The sequence below is a fragment of the Primulina huaijiensis genome, chromosome 18 (assembly GCF_012295235.1).
Source record: "Primulina huaijiensis isolate GDHJ02 chromosome 18, ASM1229523v2, whole genome shotgun sequence".
NCBI classification, from domain to species: domain Eukaryota; kingdom Viridiplantae; phylum Streptophyta; class Magnoliopsida; order Lamiales; family Gesneriaceae; genus Primulina; species Primulina huaijiensis.
In genome coordinates this window covers 7,192,245-7,210,672 of record NC_133323.1, presented here as the reverse complement: position 1 = coordinate 7,210,672, position 18,428 = coordinate 7,192,245, and the positions used below count along the sequence as shown (strand labels likewise).

At 38.4% G+C, this 18,428-nt stretch overlaps 2 protein-coding genes across 2 annotated transcripts in view; one reads left to right on the top strand and one right to left on the bottom strand.

The window, feature by feature from the left end:
• LOC140964970 (uncharacterized) overlaps positions 1 to 3,937 on the top strand; it is a 9,432-nt gene extending 5,495 nt beyond the window's left edge. The window contains 14 exon segments of the mRNA XM_073424982.1: positions 472 to 586; positions 680 to 818; positions 1,109 to 1,258; positions 1,344 to 1,374; positions 1,377 to 1,396; positions 1,476 to 1,571; positions 1,687 to 1,746; positions 1,902 to 1,976; positions 2,049 to 2,102; positions 2,203 to 2,304; positions 2,395 to 3,033; positions 3,155 to 3,253; positions 3,382 to 3,489; positions 3,672 to 3,937. Coding sequence (XP_073281083.1) covers positions 472 to 586; positions 680 to 818; positions 1,109 to 1,258; positions 1,344 to 1,374; positions 1,377 to 1,396; positions 1,476 to 1,571; positions 1,687 to 1,746; positions 1,902 to 1,976; positions 2,049 to 2,102; positions 2,203 to 2,304; positions 2,395 to 3,033; positions 3,155 to 3,253; positions 3,382 to 3,489; positions 3,672 to 3,821 — 1,838 coding nt within the window. The 3' untranslated portion in view covers positions 3,822 to 3,937.
• An 8,083-nt stretch (positions 3,938 to 12,020) lies between these two features.
• On the bottom strand, positions 12,021 to 12,635 carry LOC140964673 (uncharacterized). The gene has a single exon (XM_073424544.1). The coding sequence runs from the start codon at positions 12,633 to 12,635 to the stop codon at positions 12,021 to 12,023; it is 615 nt and encodes a 204-aa protein (XP_073280645.1).
• Between the last annotated feature and the right edge of the window lie 5,793 nt (positions 12,636 to 18,428).

Here is an 18,428-nt window from a genome sequence, read left to right as displayed (position 1 = left end):
TGTTGGGGAATTACACCCCCGAAACGATGCCGACCACGATGATAATAGTACCCAAAAACTTGCGGAATAAAATAACCAACAAGAACACAAAGATTTACGTGGTTCACCCAATATAGGCTACGTCCACGGAGCACTGCAACTTTTATAACCGGAAGAAATATTACAACAAGTGTATACACCAATACACTCAATATTTCTCACACTCCCAACCCGAGTATACCGAGAAAATAATTTCTCTAACTCACACAAGAGAATTCCCGCACTCAAGAAAAAAATACACTCTTTTTTTCTATGCACTCTCTATTTATCAAAGCTAAAAAGCTTTTGATTTTGGGATACAATAACTGAAGGAATTGAGCTCTATTTATAACTAATTCCCTTGTTCAGTTTTAATAAAAATTCGATGTGGGATGAGTTTATATTATTATTTAATTTAATGTGGGTTCCACCCCATAATAATTCACCTAACAGAAACAAAAGCAAAAGCGGCACTAGTTACCCTTTGTGATCTTCATCGAAGGAAAGTTTGGTTTGATGACAGGACAGCAAATGCAATATGTATGGCATGTTTTCATGCCTCATCAAGGTTGGAATTGATGTGGAATATGGTCTACTATTTTCTCTATTGCAAAGCTCTTATTAACATCCTTAAAGCTGTGAGCATATTTGAACATCTCAGGATCATGAAAGCTGCCTTGTCATTTCTTCTTGATTTTGAGAATATTGAAGATGGTGATGATAGTGATGGTTCTGACAGCGAAGACGATGCAACAACTCAACAGTTTCAAATCGTACTGAATAAAGAGGCCATGTACAAAGCTCGTTACTTCTTTTTTAATACGACTCTGCACATGTCCTTAGAAACTAACCTTATGCTTTTCTACTAGCTGGCAAAATTGTAAGTTTGTTAAGCACACGTTCCAACATTATTAGTGTCAGTAGTTGCCCTTTATCTGTTTTTTTTTAAAGATATTAGAATAGATTCTTGAAAACATATGTGGCTTTTCCAGTTGGTTTTACTCAAATCCGAACCAAAAATAGAAAACTATCTATTAATTTTCGCAGATGCATTATTTCTCTGTTGGTTTTCTAATCCTTGAATATGTAGGCAAGGCACAAAGGCACCACATCTAGCAAAAAGAAAAAGAAAGCGAAACTGCTACGAGTCGCTCGTAGCATGAAGAAGAAGAAACGGCTATCATCTGAGAATAATAACACAAACTACTACTCACCACTGAACAATTTGAAAGACGCCCAGGTTTGTTAAATATTTTATACTATCATTCTTTTTAATATGTTCTGGTAGAAATGGAGTAAATATCTGTACCATATTCTGCATGAAGGGCTTTGTGGAAAAGCTGTTGTCGCGTCTGCAAAATGCAATGAAAGGTTTGAGGTAACTGTTATTCAGTATTTGGTTATTGTATAAATTTATATAGTTCAATGATATTTTCAACTTTCTGATGTCACCGTAGGTTAAGATGATGATGATCATGGTAATTGCCCGAACTGTAGGTCTTCACCGATTAATTTTGTTAAACTTCTATCCATACCTTCAGAAATATGTCCAGGTATGTTAATGCACTACACTCCGGTGGTAACTGATTATCGTTTTCTAAGCTTGGTTTGCTTATGGTGCATTTAAATATGATTTTTAATCTGATTCCTCTTATGTTGCATTTGCAGCCTTATCAACGGGATATCCTGAACTTACTTTGTGCTGCTGTTCAAGCATGCCATGACTTGGTACATTCTCTTTTAATTATTCTTCACCCAAATTCAATCTCCTCGTACTTTCTTTTCTCTCTATCACGTTTCATGTTACTTTCTGTAGTCTCTTTCTCGATTTTTGTTCAAGTGATAACGATTCATGTCCAATACCAATCTTCTTTCTGTACTAGGTGCCACCAGATGCGATTGAATCATTATTTAAACAAATAGTCAACCAATTTGTGCATGATAGATCACGCTCAGAGGTACCAATTTGTTTTTCTTGGGATATTTCTTCCATTTGAAGATCCTCATTTGATGCAATTGTATCTTGGCAGGCCATCATTTCTGGGCTGAATGTTGTGCATGAAATATGCATGCGAATGCCTTTGGTATACTCCTTTACAGTCTTGAAGTGTGGTTTATCCCTTCTGCTTTTCATGTTTCAACTGAATTTTACTTCTTGTACTTTTTCCCTCACTCTATTTTCAGTTGATGACCAAAGATTTGCTGCAAGAGCTTGTGCTGTATATACAGTCTCCGGAGCAACAAGTTTATTCATCTGCTTGTGCTCTTCTCTCATTGTTTAGACGGGTGTGTTGCAGTCACACACAACACACACACACACACTCTCTCTCTCATACGCACACGTTTTTTCAGGAAGCCTGACAGTTTATTTTGCAGGTTAATCCGTCACTATTGGAGAAGAAAGATAGAGGTAGGCCTACTGACCCAAAAGCCAGATGTAACGCATTTGGTGAAGTGAATGTCACTAGTGATATCCCAGATATCGAGTTGTTGGAGCAAGGTGATGATAGTGATGAGTACATGGATGAGGAGAGCAATGCCACCTCTATCAATGAGGATCGTGAGAAAGATAGAGACCTTGGTCTTACTGAAAAGGATGGCAGTGGTGGAAGCAAGAGTAATTGCCAACATGAATCCGATCTTTCCAGGGATTATGATTTTGCGAAGGGCGATAAAAACACTGAGAATGATGAAACCGATAATGATGAAGATGATCGTAACTGTACCGATGAAGCTGATGATGTTAAAGATGAAGAAAACAAGGAGGATGCTGATATTGTGCTTGAGGCTTGCAGTAGATTACCTGAATCAGATATCAATACTGATGGTGTTTGTGACAGTGGATCGAAAGCACAAAAGAGGAAGTTTTCCGATATTGAAGAACAATTAAATACTACAGATAAAAGTTTACAAGCTTTAAAGAAGTTAGCTGGAGTAAAGTCCAGAAATGTCCCCTCATACAAAAATGATGGCATACTATCCGATGAGAACTTCCGAAGAATAAAAGAGCTGAAGGTTTGCATCTTAATGCTGAATCAAGAATGTATTTAAAATTTAAATATACAATGTGTGAAGTAGTGAATATCCTTCTTGTATTCTCATAATGGTGTAGTTTCTTCTTTTCCCTTGATTATAGGCCAAGAAGGAGGCTCGAGTGGCTTTAACTCAGCATGGATTTAGGCTTCCGAGCTCCGACCAATGTAGCACGAAGAGAGTTGATGCTGGTAAACTTCAAGTAAGTTTTTCCTTTCCAAGTTTCATCTTTCTGCTCTGTGTTCTTCATTTGAATATATCTTTCTTCTCTATCCTATTTCTACTTGTCGCATTCGATATAATCCTAATGCAACCGCTGTCGCGTATCAGGCTAATATAAAGCAAAATTTAACCAAGGAAGAGAGACTGGCTTTGATAAGAGCAGGGAGGGAAGAAAGAGGGGAATACCAGGCTCGGAGTGCTATAAAACAGAACAAGGTGTGTGACAAATTTTCATTCGATTTAAGAGCCCGTCCTTTAGTTGTGTTGTCATCTTGAATAAAAAACCTTTCAAGTGTTACATTCTTGGGTTTTCTATATATTTATTTTCTCTCCGAGAGGTCGATTTGGGATGCGACATCTCGGGACTGATTTTATGGTTATGTTCGTATTTTGTACAGACTGGTGGCTTGAGCAATCGGCAGAAGGAACACAAAAAAGCTATGCCCCTTGCTGCAAAGAAAGCCAAGGTGGCCGAATCTCGTCGAGCCAAGAACAAACGACGACCGCAATCTTGCGAACAATTCCATGGGAGGAAAGCATGGAAGTGATCTGCATTTCTTTCTTCCTTTCTTCAACTGTCGTCTGTCATCTGTCTTCATTTCGTGCACAAAACCAATTTATGTTCATTACACTCCTTTTGATGTTCTTTTAAGATTTATTTTTAAAAAGGGTGCGATTAACATAATTAAATGGAATTCAAACTGCAGCGGGGCTCAAAATGTTCAATATTTTTCTCAATAGCTTTTGAACTTGAATTATTTTGTTTGACATCTTACCATTTTTAATATTTTAATTTCATTTAATTACATGATTAGAGAGCGCATTTGAACATTTGTCTAATCAAACTTAACAAATAAGTTCAAATTTGGATTTTAAGTCCAAATGAATGTCAGAATTTGTAGAGCAGAGTCTATATATACAAACATATCAAAGTCACAATTTTCATTTCCGAATAAGAAAGTGTTCGGGAGAGCTTCTAAAACGCACTTCTTGGATTTTAGTTCTGTTTTTTTTAATAATTTAAAATTACAATTTGACATTTGATTCCTTAAAAAAATTATCACATTCAACAATTATTCTCAATTTTTATAAATATTTTTGGAGATTTTTTAAAATATTTAATTTTATTTATATATGAGTTTTCAAAAGTTTTGAAAGAAATTCATAAATTTTAAAATCATTTTTTATTGTTAACATTTTGTATTTTAAAAATCATTTTTTTATAATTTACATTTACAATTTTTTTTACATATTTTGTGTATTTTTACAAATTTTTTCCGTTCATTTTTTTTATTTTTATTAAATCTTAGATAATTTTCCAGATTATAAAAGATAAATTACTTTTGATATAAAATATTAAATAAATATATTTTTAACGAGATGAGTATTAAATTTAAAATGATTTAAAAAAAATGTAACATAAGTTAAGAATGATATTTTAATTTTTTTTAAAAAATAAGTTAAAAAAATATTTTTATACGAACACTCAAATTTTGATTTGTATTAGTTTTAAATTCAACCGCTTTGGAAAAAAAAACAAAAAAAAAAACTCAGAAGGATATTTTTAAAATAAACAAAAAATCTCCAAAACTCGAGCACGTCGTTAAAATATGTGAGAATTCAATTGTTGAATGGATGATATTCTATTTGTGTGTACCAGCGGTATTGGGATTAAAGAACGTGATCATTAATGATTCGTCAAAATTTCGTTCTTAGTACATGATACCCTCGGGAAAGACCCGAGGTTCATCCAGTATGATATGAGGGGTTTTTGGGTCATTCCGGAACTGGCCGAGCAAGTGATTACTCGGGACATTATGGCCCCGGCTATCTACCAGGAGCCCGGGCTTTTAGGAGAATGCTCGGGTAATGGTTCTCTACCCGGGTTGCCTCAATAACAACACCCTACTCAAATACATAAGCATGTGGTACCTTATCTCAATAATCATTACTATCAAAATCACATAGAGGTGGCAAGGTAAAAGAGACAAATTGACATATCAGAAAAGATGTCAAAAAGTAAGGTATGAACAATCATCTTGCCATAATTAGTAATGAGGCAATGAAAATAAGGCCATCATAGATTTTATATCTATAAATATCAGGTTTGTTTAATGATAAGGGGTTCACTTACACTTGTTACAACATATTATTACCAGTTTCTCTCTAAAAAACACATCACTGACTTGAGCGTCAGAGTGGTCACGTCGGTTCCCTCTCCGGCGCCCCTTCACGTAGCAATCTTTGTGTTTTAAGGATAATATTACTCTTCATACGAAAAGAAAAGCGCTTGGTTTGAGTATATCTTACTGTGCTTTCACTTTCTGTTCATCCCAACAATCCGATCCGGTGAAATTGCCCACCTATCTCTCACCCAATTCACCCGGTCTTCATCAGTACACATAAAATATGATGTTTACACCTTGTATTGGCAGAGTCCATGTTTTTTTTCGTGTACTGATACCCGTGGATTGACCCACTACCCCTAGCCCATCCCTAGCCCAAATGGAAGACAGGCACATCAAGGGCCCATGTATTCTTCTATAAATATCAGGTTTGAGCGTATGATTTTTCATTCATTATATTGTTTTCAGTAGCGCCCTTAGCTGCTTCCCCCATATATTCTCAGTCTCTGATTTGAGCGTCGGAGTAGCTACGCCAGGACACCCTCCTGGCCCCCTTCTAACGGTCTTATTTGTGATTTCAGGCTCAAGATAATTTTTAACCCTGCGTCTGGATTAGTGACACTTGCAGGAAGCAGACCATAAATTTTCTGTGAGTATCACTTGGCGCCGTCTGTTGGAAACTTTGAGTTGAGACGGTAGGCAGGAGAGGAGTAGAAGAGCTAACTCAGCATCATTCATCGCACCCTCAGATTGGACCCGAACAATCTCATGTGGAGACGAGGCAGGAACAACCTCGTCAGGAAACAAGAGCTGAGCAGCCCTCGTCTCCACATGAGATTGTTCGGGTCCAATCTGAGGGTGCGATGAATGATGCTGAGTTAGCTCTTCTACTCCTCTCCTGCCTACCGTCTCAACTCAGGAACAACCTCGTCAGGAAACAAGAGCTGAGCAGCCCCGTCACGAGACAAGGGTCGAGCCACCCCGTTCCAATGAGAATGTGAGGAACTTGACCTTTGAACAGTTGGACCAATTTATCACCCGGACAGTGGACGAGGGCATGAAGAGGGATCAAGAGTCTATGTTTGCAGAGGAACATGCCACTCGACATGAGCGAGAGAAAAATGCTGAGGGCCGCCAGAGAAGGGTTGAAGAGACACAGCCCCTCCCGAGCGAGAGGAATATGGAGATGAGCGAGATGTGGAAGGAAATACGGATGTTGAGGCAGCAGTTGGGAAGTAGAGCATCGACTCCCAAAAAAGAAAGTCCTTTTTCACTTGCCATTTTAGAAGAAGGGCTTCCTCCAAATTTTCGGCAGTCAAATGTGGGAGAGTACGACGGACACACTGACCCCGAAAAAAACTTTGGGAGGTTTGAGAATGTGGCCCTGTTGTATCAATATTCAGATGGGGTCAGGTGCAGGGTGTTTCTGGGCGCGCTGGTGAGATCAGCTCAACAATTGTTTGACACCTTGCAGCCCAATTCCATACAGTTTTTTAAGGATTTTTCTATGGCTTTCTTGCACTGATTCGCCAACAGTAAGAGGCACCAGAAAAACTATTTGAGCATGTTCGTAGTGAAACAACAAGATGCAGAAACTTTACGAGAATTTGTCCAGCGTTTCAACAGTGCAGCACTGGAAATACCAGCGGCTACACCTGACATCATGATAAGTGCCTTCACACAAGGACTGAGGGGAGGAGAGTTTTTCAAATCGCTGGTCAAGAAACCTCCGTCGAGCTATGATGATATGTTAGCTCAGGCGGAAAAATATGTGAATTTAAAGGATGCCTAGCGGCACAAGAGGACGGAGCAGCGGCTCGGGGGAGGAAGAGTTGATGGAGCGAAGAGAGGAGGAAGGAAGAGGGGTGCAGGGGAAAGAGAGGAGGATAAAGCTAGGGACAGAGGACAATTCTCATCACATGTTCCCCTGGATAGGAGTCGTGACGAGGTTATGGAGGTGAGAGAGCCCGAGGGGAGGTGCGAGAAGTCGCGAGTTAAGAGCAGTGCTAGATTGCCTTCACGGGACAGACGAGAAGGATCTGCATCCGGGAGTCGACCGAGGTCTCGCCTGTCCCCTAGGCGTGGTCAAGGCCCTCCATGGATAAATCAAAGGGTCGGGGAGTAGAGAGGGGAAGGTCGAGGTCAAAATGTTCCTCAGGAGCACGTCGAATCGAGGATGGGAATGAATGAGGATAACCAACCTACGAGAGGAATGATTCATATGATTTTGGGGGGGTGCTACTGATGGAAACTTCGGACGAGCTTGGAAAGCACACGGAAGAAGGTTGGGGAACTTTGAGATATCTAGGGATGCGGATTTACCACAAGATCCCATCATCAGTTTTGGTCCGATAGACCTCCGAGGCGTTGTGGCTCCACATAATGATGCCTTGGTGGTAGGGGTGTTCATCGGTCGGTTCGGTTCGGTTCGGTTTTCGGTTTTTTATTTTGGTTTTTTCGGTTTTCGGTTTTAGAAATATATAATCCGATATCCGAACCATTTTTCTTCGGTTCGGTTCGGTTTTCTACCAAAACGGTTCGGCTATTCCTAACGGTTAATTCGGTTTTGGTATAATTATTTAAATTAATAATATAAATATATTATAAAATATAATATGTTAACTATATATATGNACCATTTTTCTTCGGTTCGGTTCGGTTTTCTACCAAAACGGTTCGGCTATTCCTAACGGTTAATTCGGTTTTGGTATAATTATTTAAATTAATAATATAAATATATTATAAAATATAATATGTTAACTATATATATGTTTTCTTAGTAAAATATTTAAATATAAGATTTAAATTAATTAAACAAACAACAATCAACTAAAATTTGTTCAAAATAGTTTTTCATTCACTAAATATCATATCAAAATATATAATATAAATAAAATATAAAAAATTATTAATTTAATGAAATTTCGGTTTGTTCGATTTTAACATATATAATCCGAAACCGAACCAAATAAACTTCGGTTTTAACATTTATATCCGAATTACAAAATTAGACTTTCGGTTCGATTCGGTGTTCGGTTTTTTCGGTTTGGATTTTCTATTTTTTCGGTTTTATCCGAAGTTTGAACACCCCTACTTGGTGGTGACTGCCCCCATTGCCAATTGTGACGTGGCAAGGATCTTTGTTGATAATGGAAGCTGCGTGAATATTTTGTTCAAGAGAACGTTGGATCAGATGAAAGTGGAAGGATTTGAGTTTGAGCCGGTCTCCACCCCGCTGTATGGGTTTGCAGGACACGCCATCCCGCCTTTGGGTCAGATTGTTCTTCCCTTATCCTTAGGGAATGATCTTCGGCGGGTAACTAAGATGATAACCTTCGCGGTGGTAGATATTTCATCATCGTATAATGGAATCTTGGGACAGCCAGCCTTAAAAGATTTTGGAGCCGTAGCTTCGACATATCATCAGAAGCTTAAGTTTCCCGTGGGAAAAGGAGTTGGAATCTTGTGCGGGGACCAAAAAGTCGCACGCCGTTGTTATGAAAGAATAGTGAAGGAAGAAGAAAAGAGAGGTCGCGAGCCTTCGCATGGAAGCTTAAGCTCAGTGATAAAATTTATGGTCTGCTTCCTGCAAGTGTCATTAATCCAGACGTAGGCTTAAAAATTATCCTAAGCCTGAAATCACAAATAAGACTGTTAGAAGGGGTCAGGAGGGTGTCCTGGCGTAGCCCCTCTAACGTTCAAATCAGAGATTGAGGATATATGGGAGGAGCAGCTAAGGGTGCTGCTGAAAACAATATAGTGAATGAAAAATCATATGCTCAAACCTGATATTTATAGGAGAATACCTGAGCTCTTGATGGGCCTGTCTTCCATTTGGGCTAGGGATGGGTCAGGGGTAGTGGACCCATCCACATGGTATCACCAGTCTCCCCCTCTCGAGTCGAACTGAATCGTATGTTCGAAGTTCGATTAGTTGCGTTGTCCTTGGTTTACAAGGCGCGAGTTGTACATTTTTCCTTTGCACATTTTTACTTATCCCACACAGAATTTATTTTGCTGCTCCACATATCCCCCTTGCTACATCCACGCTTAGCCTGTAATTGACTCAACCTTCACCCATTTAATTTACTTTTTCTAATTAATGTTCATCAGCTCTAACCTCACGTTCACGGCAGGAATGGATTAGATGAGATGAATTTAAAAAAAAAAAAGCACATGAAGTTTGTCTATAGTGTTTAAGAATGTTCATGGTAAAAAAAATTTATTATAAATACACTGGATGTGTCCAAAATATTATATAGTGATAGCTACCAACGTGTCAATGTTATAAAAATATATTTTTTATCAGTCGTTGTTTGTTCAATGATTTTTTTTAATTTATATGAAAAACAAATACGTTTACATATTTGAGATGCAGAAAATATATGATAACGAGTACATATATCTGAAAACATAATTAGAGGTTAGATGTTTGAGGACACTAACTTAACTTAAATCATTTTGGTTGTTATATTAAGGACATTTTAGATAATTTTGTTCCCTTTAATTGGGTACTAAGGTGGATTATATACTTAAATAATTTTGTTCCCTTCATCACAGCCGCTCGCCCCATCGTCTCGCCGCAGCCCTCGCCTCGCCCAATAGCCCTCACCTCGCCCTCGCCCTCGCCCCAACAGCGCTCACCTTCTCCTCGCCGCAAGCCTTCGCCACTTCCTGCACGCTCTCGTCCGCACGCCTGCACACACGCCTTCGCCTGCTCGCCCTCACCCTCGCCCTCGCACTCGCGTTACACGTTCTCGCCTCAGCCATCTCTTCTCCCTCGCTTGCATCTCGCTTTTCCTGCATATTCGCCTAATCACCCGCACACACACGCCCTCACGCCTGCTCGCCCTTGCCCGCACATTCTCATGCTCGCCCTCGCGCTCACACACACCTGCTCACACCCTCGCCCACTCACTCCTCGCCCACACACCAGTCCGTCCTCGAGCGCTTGCCCTAGCACGCATCACCCTGCACGCTTGCCCTGCCCTCTGCTCGGCCAGCACGCCTCTTGCTCGGGCAGGTTGATCCCCGTAATTTTCGCAGCGGCAAACATCATTCGTTAACGACAAACCAAATAAATTTTTCTAACACGGTATGTCCTCGTCGCCCCCATCTTCAAGGTCCTCTACTAGGATTTTGAAGGAAAATAATTCCCACTTTCCCGTGCCCTTGACTCCTCTGCTAAAATAGTCCTTAGCAGGAAAAATAAAACTTCAACCTCCTCACTCTCTAACTCCACTGCTAGGCGAAGCCTTAGCAGGAAAATAAAACTCTCACCTCATAATCTCGTAACTCCTCTGCTAAGCCGGGCCTTAGCAGGAAAAATCAAACTCTCACCTCATCATCTCATAACTCCTTTGCTAAGTCGGGCCTTAACAGGAAAATAAAAATTCTCCACCCTCACACTCTAACTCCTCTGCTAGGCGACGCCTTAGCAGAAAAATAAAAATTCTCCACATTCGTCCTCTAAATCCTCTGCTAGGCGACGCCTTAACAGGAAAATAAAAATTCTCCACCCTCACACTCTAACTCCTCTGCTAGGCGACGCCTTAGCAGGAAAATAAAAATTCTCCACCCTCACCCTCTAACTCCTCTGTTAGGCGACGCCATAGCAGGAAAATAAAAATTTTCTCCTCCCAAACTCTGCTTCTGTGCTAGGCGGTGCCTTAGCAAGAAAATAAAATTTTTCTCCTCCCCACCTCTGCTCCTCTGCTAGGTGATGCCTTAGTAGGAAAATGAATTTTTTCTCCTCGCAAACTCTGCTCCTGTGCTAGGCGATGCCTTAGCAGGAAAATAAAATTTTTCTCCTCCCCACCTCTGCTAGGCGATGCCTTAGCAGGAAAATGAATTTTTTCTCCTCGTTGCCTCTGCTCCCCTGCTAGGCGATGTCTTAGCAGGAAACTAAAATTTTTCTCCTCCCTAACTCTACTCATCTGCTAGGCGATGCCTTAACAGGAAAATAAATTTTTTCTCCTCGTCGAATCTGCTACTCTGCTAGGTGATGCCTTAGCAGGAAAATAAAATTTTTCTCCTCCTTAACTCTGCTCATCTGCTAGGCGATGCTTTAGCAGGAAAATAAAATTTTTTTTCTCCCCAACTTTGCTCCTCTGCTAGGCAATTTCCAAGCAGGAAAATAAAATTTTTACCCTCCACAACTCTGTTCCTCTGCTAGACGATGTCTTAGCATGAAAATAAAATTTTTCTCCTCCCTAACTCTGCTCCTCTGCTAGACGGTGTCTTAGCAGGAAAATAAAATTTTTTCACTTTCATAATACACCAACATTAATGAATTGAAAAGAAGAACTTGATTTTATTGAATTCCAACTGATTACATGGGAAAATGCAAGGATGAAATACATCAACGATAAAATCTAGAATGATATTCCCTAAGGTGGTAAGCATTCCAGGGACTCCTTAAAGCCTTGCCTTGAGCATTCTCCAAATAATAAGCTCCAGAATTAAATTTCTCAATCACTCTGAAAAGACCATCCCACTCTGGGTCCGTCTTTCCCCTCTGCTCTTCTTGTACCTTCAACAGGACCAAGTCACACACTTCTTTCTTTCCTAATCATGTTCACCTCCAAACGCGCTCTTTTCCCCTCCTCCCTCACTACCCCTTCATAACATCGACGCACGGCTTTTTGGTCCCCGCACAAGACTCCAACTCCTTTTTCCCACCGGAAACTTAAGCTTCTGATGATAAGTGGAAGCTACGGCTCTAAAATCTTTCAGGGATGGCCGTCCTAGAATTCCATTATACGCTAACGGGGTATCTACCACGGTGAAGGCTATCATTTTTGTTACTCGCCGAGGATCAATCCCCAAGGATAGGGGAAGAACAATCTGACCCAAAGGTGAGATGGCGTGTCCTGCAAACCCATACAGTGGGGTGGATACCGGCTCAAACTCAAATCCTTTCATCTTCATTTGATCCAACGTGCTCTTGAACAAGACGTTCACGGAGCTTCCATTATCAATAAATATCATCGCCACATCATAATTGTCAATGGTGGCCGTCACCACCAAGACATCGTTATGTGGAGTCACAACGCCTCGGAGGTCTTCCGGGCCAAAGCTGATGACGGGGTCTTGTGGTAAGTCTGCACTCCTAGATATTTCAAAGTTTTCCAAACTTCTCCCATGCGCTTTCCGAGCTCGCCCAGAATCTCCGTCAGTAGCACGCCCCGAGATCATATGAATAATTCCTCTCATAGGGTGGTTATCCTCGTCCATTCCCCTCCTCGGTTCGACGGACTCCTGAGGGACATCTTGACCTCGACCTTCTCCTCTCTGCTCTCCAACCCTCTGATTTATCCATGGGGGGCCTTGACCACGCCTAGGGGACGAGCGAGACCTCGGTCGACTCCCAGGTGCGGATCTTTCTCATCTGTCTCGCGAAGGAAATCTAGCACTGCACTCAACCCTTCGTGACTTTTCCCACCTCCGTGTGGGCTCCTTCACCTCCATCACCTCGTCACGACTCCTATCCAGAGGAACATGTGATGAGAATTGTCTTCTGCCCCTAGATTTATCCTCCTCCTTCTCGCCCGCACCTCTCTTCCTACCTCCTCATTCCGCTCCCTCAACTCTATTTCCCCCGGGCCACTGCTCCATCCTCTTATGCCGCTGGGCATCTTCTAGATTTACATACTTTTCTGCCCGAGATAACAGATCATCATAATTTGATGGAGGTTTCTTCACCTCAGTCCCTGGGTAAAAGCACTTATCATGATGTCGGGGGTAGCTGTTGGTATCTCTAGCGCTGCACCATTGAAACGATGGATAAATTCTCGCAAGGTCTCAGATTCTTGTTGTTTCATCACGAACAGGCTCAGATAGTTTTTCTGGTGCTTTTTGCTGCTATCGAATCTGTGCAAGAAAGCAGCGGAAAAATCCTCGAAAGATTGTATGGAATTGGGCTGCAAGGTGTTAAACCATTGTTGAGCTGGCCTCACCAGCCTGCTCAGAAACACTCTGCACATGACCCCATCTGAATATTGATGTAACAAAGACGTATTCTCAAACCTCCCCAAGTGTTCCTCGGGGTCAGTATGTCCGTCGTACTCTCCCACATTTGACTGTCGAAAATATGGAAGAAGCCCTTCTTTTAAAATGGCGAGCGAAAAAGGGATTCCTCTCTTAGGTGCTGGCGCTCTACTTCCCAACTGCTGTCTCAACATCCGTATTTCCCTCCACATCTCTCCCATCTCAATATTCTCTCCACTTGGGAGGGACTGTGTCTCTTTGACCCTGCTTTGATGGCCTTCAGCATTTTCCTCTCGCTCCTGGCGAGTGGCATGTTCTTCAACAAACATAGATTCCAAGTTCTTTCTCATGGCTTCCTCTACTGTTTGGGTAATAAATCGGCCCAATTTTTCCAGGGTCAAGTTCCCTACGTTCTCATTGGGACGAGGTTGCTCGTTTGTCGTCTCAAGACGAGGTTGTTCGGCTGTCGTCTCAAGACGATGTTGTTCCTGCCTCGTCTCCACATGAGATTGTTCGGGTCCCATCTGAGGACGCGACGATGCTGAGTTAGCTCTTATGTTCCTCTCCTTCCTACCATCTCTACGCTTCAACTCAAAATTCCCATAGACGGTGCCAAGTGATACTCACGGAAAATTTATGGTCCGCTTCCTGCAAGTGTCCCTAATCCAGACGCATGCTTAAAAATTACCCTGAGCCTGAAATCACAAATAAGACGTTAGAAGGGGGCCAGGAGGGTGTCGTGGCGTAGCCCCTCTGACGCTCAAGTCAGAGACTGAGAATATATGGGAGAGCAGCTAAGGGCACTGCTGAAAACAATATAGTGAATGAAAAATCATACGCTCAAACCTGATATTTATAGAAAAATACATGGGCCCTTGATGGGCCTGTCTTCCATTTGGGCTAGGGATGAGCCATGGGTAGTGGGCCCATCCACAGGGTATCATCGCGTCTTGTTCATTTTTTATTTAGTCTGCACGTCCTTGATTATGATTGAAAGCACGCACTATTCATGTTATTTAGGTGATTAAATATCCCTCCTCAAAAGGTTTGATAATGTATAATTCTTGAATAATGATCATGATAAGATTGTATATTGACCATAATACACTTGAATTGTCTTCTTCAATATAATATGAAAATTAAAATTAGTGAAAATTTAATCATTATTATAATATTTAAATTTTTATTATATTTTTTTATAAATTAATTTCATATATTTTTATTATTTTCAATCATTTTAAAGAAAATAAATTGTAATGCAAATCTATCTTAAATTAAATTTTTATAAATTTGTAATCTTGTTAATTAATTCTTTTATGAAAATAGATATTTATTAAATTCTAATTTTTTTAATGATTTAAATTAATTTGAATAAATGTAAATTATAATTACAAATATTTAATTATCTATCCAATTATTTTAAGAATATATATTTAATTAGCACTTGGGCTATTTTGGTTATTACAATAAAATTTACAAAATTAATCTATCATTTTAAAATCATACCAAACACCATGTTATTTATCTCATCATACTATTAATCCATATCTCTCATTTTTAATCACTCTAATTACTAATCATTTACTTATCTCATCACACGTACCAAACGGAGCCTAAATGTACAACAAATATATTAAACAATCGTATTTACAACAATTATCTCGTGAAATTTTGTTATTATATCGTAAGATTTTGCTTTGAATTTATCATGAGATTTTGATAAATTAAATGTTTGTATTGAATTTTTTTTATAAGAATTGTTGTATAAATTTGATTGTAGATTTAACATTATTTTTTGAAAAATGATATATAATAATCTTGACTTGGGACATCATCCATCATCATCAAGAATTTTGAATACGGGCTATGGGTTCTATCATATTAGGATTTTAAATTTTATAATATTTTAAGTTTTTAAATTGAACTATCCGAATTAATATCAAATTATCCAAAATTAACATAATTTTTTTAAAAAATATATATTTTTACTATTTTACTAATATATCCCTATTAACTAAGTCTTGAAAGATATATAAAATATTTTTACTGCATTAAATAAAAATAAAATAAAAATATTGTATATAATTTATTTTTTTAATTTGTTTTTTTTTAAAAAAATATACAATCGAGACGAGGGAGCAAGAAGATATTTTTTTTAGGCAAAAACTTGTGTGAAACAGTCTCACGGGTCGTAATTTGTGAGACAGATCTCTTATTTGGGTCATCCATGAAAAAGTATTATTTTTTATGCTAAGGACGTGTTCGGTGCATAAGATAGATGGGATAAGAATTAGCATCACTTTTTATACACTGTTTGGTGTAAGGATTTGACCACACGCTATTATTATTATAACCTGAAAAAGTACTGTAACTCTCACATCAATCATCCTTTAAGCTTGATAATTAATATTTTCAAACCCAAGAAAATAGTTGACAATTTCCAATTATACCCTCCTCTAATTGTAAAAATTCTAACTTACTGTCATTTTATACGGGACAATAAAAAATATACGACTTATTTTAAATTTAATTAAATAAAAGGGATTTTGACTTTTTTAAATCGAAATAAGGGAGTTGACTGCTGTTAGTTAGGTGAGTTAATTTATTAGGTCATTAATTAGTTAGTTAGATTTTACTTTTTTTAAAAATATTTTTTTTAATTGATATATCTCTCCCCGATTTGAGTTTTCATTTATTCCTGTTATTTCTGTGTTCTTCACGACAAAATAATCAAAAATCATTTGAAAATTTGAAGATTTGTAGAGAAGTTAGTATATACTCGAATGCTCTGTATTGCTATATTTGTTTCAGTTTAGTTCTGATTTTTTTTTTGAATTTTTGTGAGTGGAGTTAGTGTGAGTATTTACAGTCGAGGAACATGTTTATTATTGTGTGGGTTNGACAACTTCCAATCATTGCACTACTAAATTCTTTGCAGACATTGACTACATCTTGGTTTTCAAGGTATCGAAATGCATCCGTCGCATCAACAACAAATTTCACTCCAACCGTTGAATCGATTGTGCGCGAAAGGTTTAATATTGGTCGGGGATATCAAGTTTATGAGCTAGGCCGTCTTGAGTTCGATGTTCGAAGTGCTACAAACAGTGAAATTGTGGATTTGGAATCCAAAAAATGTACCTGTAGAGAATTTGATATTGACAAGATTCCATGTTCTCATGCAATTGCAGCGAGTTACTTTTGTGATGTCAATTTTTATTCCTTGTGCTCAGAGTATTATTCTGTTATGATATGGTCTTTAGCTTATGCTGAGCCAATTTATCCTGTTCTGAATCAGAACGAGTGGCCACTCGATGATTTGTTAGTACTGCCACCTGTGATCAAAAGAAGACGTGGAAGAAAAAAACAAAACAGATTTCCATCGGTTGGAGAATTTGGTAGAAGATAGGATTGAATGATATGTAATTTGTTTTAATTTAAAGACATTGGAGAATTTGGCAGAAGATAAGATTGAATTAAATGTAATTTGTTTGAATTTAAAGGCTATCGATTTGATTTTATTAATATGTAATGTGTTTGAGTTGAATTTTTAATTTTGGATCGAGGGGGTGGTGAGTGGGTGGAGTGGACAAGATTGTGCTTTAAATTTTAAGTTTGGGTCGAGTGGGTGGTAAATTGTTGGGTCGAGTGGGTCGAGTGGTGATGTTTGGGGTTTGATTTAGGGTTTTGTTTAGGGTTTAGGGTTTGGGTCGCGTTTGGGACGAGTTTGGGTCGAGTGGTAGAGAAATTTTGAATTTTGATCATTTTATAATACATAAGTCATTCTATACATGATTAGAACGTAAATATATAAAAAAAATTTAATTGTGTAAACATTTTAATATGAGTTATGTATTATAATTTAAGTGTGTTGGTTAAAAAAATCATAACAATATTAGACGAATGTATCTCTTATCGGGTTGAATTTATGCTCGACTAAAATTCTTAACAAATTTTTTAATTCCCATAAAATATTTAACAAATTTCATAATAATAGAACCTAAAAAACTCATAACATGTAATACTCGACTCAAATTAAACTACTCTACAAAAATTTAGTATATTGTGTGGCGCGACCCACTCAACCCAATTTTGGGTTGAGTGGGTCGCGCCACACAAATATTGGGTTGAGTGGGTTGCGCCACACAATATATGTTTGTTTTGTTTTTGTCTGTAGATTTACTTTCCCACTAAACTAGGAAGGAATCAATTCTTTGAATGCAAGTTAATATTAGGATCAAGATACGTTGAGATATGTAAGAAGATTATATCAATTTTAAATGAGAAAGAGATAGAGTATTTGGTGCAGCATACTCAATTTGGTAATTTAATTACATGTGCGAAGGATTATAATAATTCGAATCAATTGTTATGGTTTTTGATCAGCAGGCAAACTTATGATAGTGAAAGTAGTGAATTTTGGATGATATATCATAAACGACCTTTGCGATTGTCATTGTTAGAATATTGTTTGTTAACGGGTCTAAATTGTTGAAACGTTTATCCTATGATACCTGACGAAGATGAATTTAGGTTGAGACATTTTGGAGGAATTGACGATGTAAGTTTGGGGGATTTAATAGATAGAATGGATGAATATGAGAAGATGCCTATCAAACGTTTATCCCATGTTCAGGGAAAATGCCTATCAATTGAACGATCAGAAGATTGAAGAATTTAGGCATTATTGTTGTTGTTGTATTTGGGATAAATTATGGTCGTTGGATTTAAACATTTATATGATACTTTATATTGATTTTTAGTTAATTTATGTGATTTTTTTTTACTACATTCGATCTAATAACGATCTCATACAAAAAATATATTTAGAGAATGATTCATCAATTGATCAATTATATAACACCATAAAAAATGAAAGCAAGTTGTGATTTGAATTGTATTAGGATTATTGTTGTCACACAAATTGTAGCTCTTTGGCTCGACCCACTCTACCCAATTTGGGTTGAGTGGGTCGCGCCACACAATATACTCAATTTTTTGGTAGAGTAGTTTAATTTGAGTCGAGTCTTACATGTTATG